Source organism: Oncorhynchus masou, chromosome 28 (genome assembly GCF_036934945.1).
Source record: "Oncorhynchus masou masou isolate Uvic2021 chromosome 28, UVic_Omas_1.1, whole genome shotgun sequence".
NCBI lineage: Eukaryota > Metazoa > Chordata > Actinopteri > Salmoniformes > Salmonidae > Oncorhynchus > Oncorhynchus masou.
This window is the reverse complement of record NC_088239.1, coordinates 47,849,011-47,859,020: the sequence shown is the minus strand read 5'-3', so window position 1 is coordinate 47,859,020 and position 10,010 is coordinate 47,849,011. Positions and strand designations below refer to the sequence as shown.

Here is a 10,010-nt window from a genome sequence, read left to right as displayed (position 1 = left end):
ACACCATTCATTACCAGATTCAGCTGAGGTCTAGAATTTAGGGAATGATTTGTACCAAATACAATGCTCTTAGTTTTAGTTTATTACTGGGCACCTAAGATGCTTGTGGCAGGCAGTAATCTGGTGGATCTGAGATCAAGCAACTGATTCTTCGAGACTACATGCCGTTTAATCTAATTCACCCACCTTACCCCCACACAGATCAGCACGTGGGGCAGAAAGGCCTGATTTAGAGCCGCATGGGGCAGGAAGGCACGGTAGGCCTTGGTAACCAATAGTCTAAAAGATAAGCGCTGGAGCATCTGAGGACCTATTTTAATACTACTGGGCTTTCCCCCCTTCAGCCCAGCTCACCACGAAATGATGTTTGAAGTCATCAATTAAAAAATGTTTACATAGGCCAGTTGGCAGGGGATGGGAGCAAATGCTTGGAAACAGGAGTCACTACCTGAAAATACTCATCGTTGTTTCTCTTTTGGACAGCGGTTTTGGACAAGTGCAAAATGATTAAGTGCAGTAGAGTAGCACCTGTTCTGGCAAGGATAATCCCACACTCAGGTCTTAATGATAACGTTTCAAAACCGCAGATCAAATGACACAGACATCAAGTGTTTGTAGCTGCAACTGGGGTTTATGTTTCAGCACTTGATCACAATTATACATTGGGTGTGTGGGGGGGGGTGTAATGTGCTCTCTACTAAGATCCTAGAAACGTGCACACAGAGAGAGATTGATATGGTAGAACTTAGACCTGAAACCACAAAAAAGGTGCAGACAGTGGCTGACAGAGGACAGTAGAAAACAGACATTAAATCAAACGACAATAGTCCAATTAAAAGACTACAGCAATGGACTCAGGCTTTTACAACTAGGGGTTAATAATGTAACAGCTCTTATTGGTCTGAAATGCATGTCTTGTTAGTTATTACAAACATACAGCCCTCTGTAATTTCCTTCATATTACAAATCTGTAATACATACATAGGTTATTTCATCTTATACATCCAAGTAACATACCCTTAAGTTAATTATAACATATCCATTCAGAACAAATATAATACATACCATTCTAATCTAAAATGATAAACAGATGTAAGATTCATTATCTATACAGACTATCAAGTAAAACATCTTCATAAAGACAGAACATTTAGTACAGCACAACAGCAGGGCTTTTGAAGGGATAATGACAGCAATCTCATATGTTGACACACATTAAGACGGTAACATCTTGCATAACGTCAGAGGAGAGTAGTTATGTAATTACACTTCTGTTTGTGCCAAGGATTAGAGAAATGGCTTTTTGGGTCTTCATAGTTATCATTATCATCACTACCATCATCATAATACTAAACCCAAATCCTGGAGATTCAAGTAGAGGGTCGAAGGTGAAAATCTTTTTGTACAGAAAGAGGAATGTCTCCAAATAGAAATCACACACGTTTAAGACAGCTAACTAAATCCATGTAAGATGTTAATACTAGTAAAGGTCTGGTCTTAAGACATGCAGAGTTAGTAGGTTAGTAGGTAAACAAACAACATTGGTTTATCCTAGACTGGACCCAACCACCTTGGAGCTGATACACGCGCGCACACACACACACACACACACACACAGAGAGTGTGGTACAGCTAACCTTGTGGGGACACAATTCAGTCCCATTCAAAATCCTATTTTCCCTAACCCCTACTCTTAACCCAAAAACCTAACCTTAACCCTAGCTCCTAACCCCCCCCTAGAAATAGCATTAGACCTTGTGGGGACTATAAAATGTCCCCAGTTTGTCAAATATTTGTTTGATTACTATTCTTGTGGGGACTACTATGCTTGTGGGGAAAACTGGTCCCCACAAGAATAGTTAAACAAGTCCACACACACACACACACACGACACAATGTTATTGATTCAAGACAGATATAGTCACTAGCGCCACCATTAGAAATGTCCCCCGAGAGAAGATCTACTCTTATCGCTTTTGACTACTAAAGACACCCGCACACACAGCATTAGTATATGATTGATATGTGATATGTATTATGACCGTGAGATTTGCTGATTGTATTGGAGTTCAGTAACCGGTTGTGTGATTGCCTTTCGCAGGAATCGACTGGTTGGTTGGTTAGTTGATTGATAGGTTAGTGTGAATTCTCCAGTCTGGTGTAACAACTCTTGATCAGGGTCCAATCAGGTGGGTGAAATACAATGATCTATAAAGTGCACAAGATGCTTGATGCTAGCTAGCTGAAGAGAATGACTTTGTACAGGACAACCTCTGACCTTACAAACAGGACAAAAAGCAGAGGTTACTGCATATATAGGGAATAAGGACTCATATCAGACAGGTCCAAGTATGTGATAATACTGCAGCAGGTCTTTAGTATGGGATCTGGTTCTGGTAATACTGCAGCATATCGTAGGTCTTGCTCCTGAATAAAGACAGAACACAGACAGTTAGCATGTGTATAGACAGTTTGCATGTACAGCTGAAGTCAGAAGTTTACATACACCTTAGCCAATTATATTTAAACTCAGTTTTTCACAATTCCTGACATTTAATCCTAGTACAAATTCCCTGTCTTAGGTCAGTTAGGATCACCACTTTATTTTAAGAATGGGTAATGTCAGAATAATAGTAGAGAGAATGATTTATTTAATATTTTACTTCTTTCATCACATTCCCAGTGGGTCAGTAGTTTACATACACTCAATTAGTATTTGGTAGCATTGCCTTTAAAATGTTTAACTTGGGTCAAATGTTTCAGGTAGCCATCCACAAGCTTCCTACAATAAGTTGGGTGAATTTTAGCCCATTTCTCCTGACAGAGCTGGTGTAACAGAGTCAGGTTTATAGGCCTCCTTGCTCGCACACGCTTTTTCAGTTCTGCCCACAAATTCTCTATAGGATTGAGGTCAGGGCTTTGTGATGGCCACTCCAATACCTTGACTTCGTTGTCCTTAAGCCATTTTGCCACAACTTTGGAAGTATGCTTGGGGTCATTGTCCATTTGGAAGACCCATTTGCAACCAAGCTTTAACTTCCTGACTGATGTCTTGAGATGTTGCTCCAATATATCCACATATTTTTTTTCCGCATGATGCCATCTATTTTGTGAAGTGCACCAGTCCCTCCTGCAGCAAAGCACCCCCACAACATGATGCTGCCACCCCCATGCTTCACGGTTGGGATGGTGTTCTTCAGCTTGCAAGCCTCCCCTTTTTCCTCCAAACATAACGATGGTCATTATGGCCAAACAGTTCTATTTTTGGTTCATCAGACCAGAGGATATTTCTCCAAAAAGTACGATCTTTGCCCCCATGTGCAGTTGCAAACCGTAGTCTGGCCTTTTTGTGGGGGTTTTGGAGCAATGGCTTCATCCTTGCTGAACGGCCTTACAGGTTATGTCAATATAGGACTCGTTTTACTGTGGATATCGATACCCGTTTCCTCCAGCATGTTCACAAGGTCCTTTGCTGTGCTTCTGGGATTGATTTGCACTTTTCGCACCAAAGTATGTTCATCTCTAGGAGACAGAACGCGTCTCCTTCCTGAGCGGTATGACGGCTATATGGTCCCATGGTGTTTATACTTGTGTACTGTTGTACTTCTGAACGTGGTACCTTCAGGCATTTGGAAATTGCTCCCAAGGATGAACCAGACTTGTGATGTCAAGCAAAGAGGCACTGAGTTTGAAGGTAGGTCCTGAAATACATCCACAGGTACACCTCCAATTGACTCAAATTATGTCAATTGACCCATCAGAAGCTTCTAAAGCCATGACATCTTTTTCTGGAATCTTGCAAGCTGTTTAAAAGGCACAGTCAACTTAGTGTATGTAAACTTCTGACACACTGGAATTGTGATACAGTGAATTATAAGTGAAATAATCTGTCTGTAAACAATTGTTGGAAAAATTACTTGTGTCATGCACAAAGTAGATGTCCTAACAGACTTGCCAAAACTATAGTTTGTTATCAAGAAATTTGTGGAGTGGCTGAAAAACAAGTTTTAATGACTCCAACCTCAGTGAATGTAAACTTCCCACTTCAACTGTATAAGCATGTGTATACAGACAGTCAACATGTACAGTGCATTCGGGAAAAGCTTTCAGACCCCTAGACTTTTTCCAAATTTTGTTGTTACAGCCTTATTCTAAAATCGATTAAATTAACATGTTCCTCATCTACACAGAATACCCCATAATGACAAAGCAAAAAACATATTTTTTTATAAAAATTTATTAAAAACAAAAAACAGAAATACCTTATTTACATAAGTATTCAGACCCTTTGCTATGAGACTCGAAATTGAGTTCAGGTGCATCCTGTTTCGATTGGTCATCCTTGAGATGTTTCTACAACTTGGTGTTCCACCTGTGGTCAACTCAATTGATTGGACATGATTTGGAAAGGCACACACCTGTCAATATAAGATCCCACAGTGGCCTTTATCATTCTGAAATTATAAAAGTTTGGAACCACCAGGACTCTTCCTAGAGCTGGCCGACCAGCCAAAGTGAGCAATCAGGGGAGAAGGGCCTTGGTCAGGGAGGTGACCAAGAACCCGATGGTCAATCTGACAGAGCTCCAGAGTTCCTCTGTGGAGATAGGAGAACCTTCCAGAAGGACAACCATCTCTGCAGCACTCCATCAATCAGGTCTTTATGGTAGAGTGGCCAGATGGAAGCCACTCCTCGGTAAAAGGCCCATGAGAGCCCGCTTGGAGTTTGCCAAACAAAAGGCACCTAGAGACTCTCAGACCATGAGAAACAAGATACTCTGGTCTGATGAAACCAATATTGAACTATTTGGCCTGAATGCCAAGCTTCACATCTGGAGGAAACCTGGCACCATCCCTACGGTGAAGCATGGTAATGGCAGCATCATGCTGTAGGCATGTTTTTCAGCGGCAGGGACTGGGAGTCTAGTCAGGATCGAGGGAAAGATGAACGGGGCAAAGTACAGAGAAATCCTTGATGAAAACCTGCTCCAGAGTGCTCAGGACCTCAGACTGGGGCAAAGGTTCACCTTCCAACAGGACAACAACCCTAAGCACACAGCGGCTTCGGGACAAGTCTCTGAATATCCTTGAATGGGCCTGTCAGAGCCCAGACTTGAACCCGATCGAACATCTCTGGAGAGACCTGAAAATAGCTGTGCAGTGACACTCCCCATCCAACCTGACAGAGCTTGAGAGGATCTGCAGAGAAGAATGGGAGAAACTCCCCAAATACAGGTGTAATCGCTGCCAAAGGTGCTTCAACAAAGTACTGAGTAAAGGGTCTGAATACTTATGTAAATGTGATAGTTTATTTTTGATATATTTGAAAAAATTGCAAAAAAACTGTTTTTGATTTTTCATTTTGAGGTATTGTGTGTAGATTGATGAGGGGAAAAAACAATTTAATCCATTTTATAATGGTTGTAACATAACACAATGTGGAAAAAGTCAAGGGGTCTGAATACTTTCCGAATGCACTGTATAGCATCTGTATACAGTTAGTTAGCATGTATAAATAAGCATGTATAGCATTTGTATACAGACAGTTCGTTAGCATGTATATATAGACAGCATGTATAGCGTGTGTGTATATAGACTGTTAGCCAGCATGTATAGGATGTGTATATAGACAGTTAGCATGTACCGTAATTGCTGGACTATTAAGCGCACCCGAATATAAACCGCACCCACTGAATTATTTAAAAAATGTGTATTTTGTACATAAATAAGCCGCACATGTCTATAAGCCGCAGGTGCATACCGGTACATTGAAACAAATGAACTTGGTCACCATCTTCCTCCTCCTGTGCACTGAAACCACTGAAGTCATCTCCTTCGGTGTCGGAGTTGAATAGCCTCAGAATTGCTTAATCCGGTGTTGGATCGTTTTCATTGTCGCTCTCGTCACTTTCATCCAGAGGCAAATACCCCGCTGAGCTCATGCTGCCCCTTCAACACGCAGCAGTCCAGCCTTTCGAAACCCGTTGATGATAGTGGATTTTTTGACAATGCTCCACGCTGTCAGGACCCACTGGCAGACTTGACCATAAGTTGCTCTTCGCATGTGGGCCGTTTTAGTGAAGGATTTCTCCCCACTTGTCATCCAAGCCTCCCACTGAACAAGGAGCGCCACCTTAAATGCACGATTTACACTGATGTCGAGTGGCTGCAAATACTTTGGGCCATCTGTTTTTCTTCCCTCTGAAAGCTTTTGTTGTCTTTTTGCACTGAGTCAGTTCCTCACGCTGCTGTTTCCAACGTCTTATCATCGACTCATTAAGGCCAAGCTCCCGTGCAGCAGCTCTATTTCCTTTTCCAACAGCCAGATCGATCGCCTTCAACTTGAAAGCTGCATCTTATGCATTTCTCCGTGTCTTTGCCATGATGAGGGTGACAAAATTACTACCGTAATCAGAATGATGGGAAGTTTGAGCGTGCTCGATTTACGTCACATCATGTGACGGTGCTCAGTTTTTTGGTGACATGAATCTTGTGACAGCGGGAAAAATCCATAAATTAGCCGCGTCATTGTATAAACCGAGGTTCAAAGCGTGGGAATAAAGTAGCGGCTTAAAGTCCGGAAATTACGGTATATAGATATTTCTGGTTATTGACATGGGGTTATAGGAGTGAGGAAAGGACCAAGAGACTGGAAACGGACAGGGCTAGAGTGAGGGAAGGCGCTAGAGACTGGAAACGGACAGGGCTAGAGTGAGGAAAGGCGCTAGAGACTGGAAACGGACAGGGCCATAGAGTGAGGGAAGGCGCTAGAGACTGGAAAGGGACAGGGCCTCTGGTGTTACCTGCTGCTGAGGAAGCAGCTCTGGATGACCTTGATGATGTAAGCGGCCGCCTCCTTCTCACTCATACTGGGGTTGAACCGCTGCCTATGAACCCAAACACACATGTTCAGAAATGGTCAAAAGAGACTTTGCAAAAATGTAATCTATGCACCCATGTGGTTTATTGATGTACTGACTTGAGCAGTTTGATGGTCTGTCCTCTGAAGCATGGTAGTCCAGTGTCCAGCATCAAAGTGACAAGAGACACCACCGCGTCCATGTAGGGCCTAACGCAGAGGAGAACAAAAATCTGATTAACCCAAAAGAACGACAGTTTAGATGCAAATAAGATTGAGAGACACACCCACTCCTACCTGACAGCCAGGTAACCCCTGACACACATCTCCATGAACCATTTGAAGGGAGTGGCTTCCATCTTGCCTCCCATGATCATCACCATCTCATCAGTCAGCTTGATGTCCGGCTCCCAGCCCAGGTTACCACCAGGAGAACTCTCAAACATGAAGCCAAAGTCTGAAAGTAGATATTTTTGTTAGACAACTCCTATACAGTGGGGGACTAAAACGATTGACACCCTTGATTAAAGATGAGCAGTAAATGACTGTATAACATAAATAACTCAAATACTGAGCTGTATTGATGTAAAAAAACATTTGGAAAATGGTATTTTATACTAACACAATTACTCAGAGAAATAGATTTAGTTTAAACAAGTAATATTAGTTTTTCCTAAAAAAGATAGGAGTCTGAATGATTTACTTTCCCTCTCACCATTACCCATAACGGGAGGTTAGCTGGTCTTGGGGGTATGATCTGTGACCCTTTCTCACTCATTATTCACAATTAATTCAGGATTATCCATAATCTTGGTAGCATCCACATTAATTTAGAAATGTTAAGAAACATTATATTCTTATTTACAATAAAAGTGACTCCAAAACGACACAATTACATGATTTACCATTCATTTCTATTGGGCACAAAATAAACCAGAGAAACAACCAAAACGAACCGCAAATGCATCCAACATATATTAAACGTTTGACTACTTGATTTATAAGAATCTTTAGGGGTTCTAACTTGAAATATACTTATTCCAGTCGCGATATTAGAACTTATTGATTACGTCACATGTACATGTTAAAATTATATTGGTGTTAGGGGTCAATGAAGAGTGAATAGGAACTTTGTGAATGGACATTTACTGTGAGAGAAAAGGAAAACAGTATACGACCCCGGTCTGTCGAGTAAGGTGAACAGGATGTCACTGATAAACATCATGGAGAAGTGACCGGAAAAAGAGGAACTGCTACCAGACTGTTTGACCAGAGCAACAGTTGGGCAACACATAAGAAGTTCCAAGAAGTTGTAACCCTACTCTCGTCATGACATATAAATGGTTGTTTGATCATGTGCAGTGTGCTTGCAGCTGAGGCACGCAGTGGGTTGAATACAATTGGTCTGCGCTTTCACCAGTCGTCCGTTTCAGTCTTCACTCTGTTTGTACAATCATCTTGGCCCCTACCTTTTTGATAACATTTTTTTCCTGTTTCTCTGAGAAATTGTATTAGTATAAAAAAGTATAATTTCCCCCTTTTTTGCCTACAATATACCTCAGTATTTTAATTATTTATTTTATTCATCATTGCTCATCTTTATCAAAACGTGTCCATTTCAGACCCCACTGTAAATTAAATGAATATCTTTATTGTCCCAAAGATAAATAATGTGTCCCTTGCTATATTGAATGAATGATTGTGTGGATGAGGTTAAGGATGACTGATTGTGTACCAATATGGACTATGGTATGGATGATTTTGTACCTATGTGGATGAGGTGTCCCTTGCTGTCCAGCATGATGTTCCCGTTGTGCCTATCTTTGATTTGCAGCAGAAAGAGCAGCAGGCTGTAGGCTGCCATACTACGGATGAAGTTGTACCTCGCCTAGAAAGTGTGGATGACGGAGAGAGAGAATAGGTTGCGCCTTCTGTGCACAATGTTGGTGAGGTAAAAGAGTTGATGTATATTAAGGCAACTGTTCCATTTTAATGACAAGAGACATACAGTGCCTTCAGAATGTATTCATACCCCTTGACTTATTCCACATTTTGTTGGGTTACAGCCGGAATTCATAATCGATTAAATATTCTTTCTCTCATCCATCTACACACAATACCCCATAATGACAAAGTAAAAACATGTTTAGACATTTTAGCAAATGTATTGAAACTAAATACAGAAATCTAATTTACAGCTGTGAGTCTTTCTAGGAAAGTCTCTTAGAGCATTCCACACCTGGATTGTGCAACATTTGCCCATTATTATAACAAAATAATATTCATGCTCTGTCAACTTGGTTGTTGATCATTATCAATGCTAGACCACCATTTCCAGGTCTTGCCATAGTTTTAACATAAATCTACTTGAAAATCTAACTCGACCACTCAGGAACATTCACTGTCTTCATGGTAAGCAATTCCAGTGTAGATTTGGCCTTGTGTTTTAGTTTATTGTCCTGCTGAAAGGTTCTCCCAGTGTCTGGAGGAAAGCAGACCAAACAAGGTTTTCTTCTAGGATTCTGTTTCTTTGTTTATCCTGAAACTACAGTTCTTAACAATTACAAGCATATTCATGACATGATGCAGCCAAAACTATGCTTGAAAATATGGAGAGTGGTACTCAGTAATATGGTTGGAGCAAATCCAATACAACAACACTTTGTATTCAAGATAAAAAGTGAATTGCTTTACAAAATCTTTTGCAGTATTACTTTAGTGCCTTGTTGCAAACAGGATGCATGTTTGGAATATTTGTATTCTGTACAGGCTTCTTTCTGGTCACTCTGTCATTTAGGTTAGTATTGTGGAGTAACTACAATGTTGTTGATCCATCCTTAGTTTTCTCCTATCACAGCCAAACTCTGTTTTAAAGTCACCATTGGCCTCATGGTTAAATCCCTGTGTGGTTTACTTCCTCTCTGACAAATTAGTTAGGAAGGATGCCTGTATCTTTCTAGTGTCTGGGTGTATTGAATCCATGCAACTTATTATGTGATTTGTTAAGGAAATGTTTACTCCTGAACATATATAGGCTTGCCATAACAAAGGGGTTGAAAACTTTTTGACTGAAGATATTTCAGCTTTTCATTTTTTATTAATTAGTAAAAATCTCAAAAAAACTAATTCTACTTTGACATTATTGGCTATTG

At 40.8% G+C, this 10,010-nt stretch overlaps 1 protein-coding gene across 2 annotated transcripts in view; it reads right to left on the bottom strand.

Annotated features, from left to right (window-relative positions):
• Positions 1–609: 609 nt before the first annotated feature.
• Positions 610–10,010, bottom strand: part of pi4kaa (phosphatidylinositol 4-kinase, catalytic, alpha a) — a 39,805-nt gene continuing 30,404 nt past the window's right edge. For both annotated transcript variants that reach the window (XM_064942297.1, XM_064942298.1), the window contains exons 47-51: positions 8,626–8,746; positions 7,156–7,315; positions 6,979–7,068; positions 6,803–6,886; positions 610–2,427 (exon numbers count right to left, since the gene is read on the bottom strand). In XM_064942297.1, coding sequence (XP_064798369.1) covers positions 2,376–2,427; positions 6,803–6,886; positions 6,979–7,068; positions 7,156–7,315; positions 8,626–8,746 — 507 coding nt within the window. In that variant the 3' untranslated portion in view covers positions 610–2,375. The remainder of the gene's footprint in view (positions 2,428–6,802; positions 6,887–6,978; positions 7,069–7,155; positions 7,316–8,625; positions 8,747–10,010) is intronic.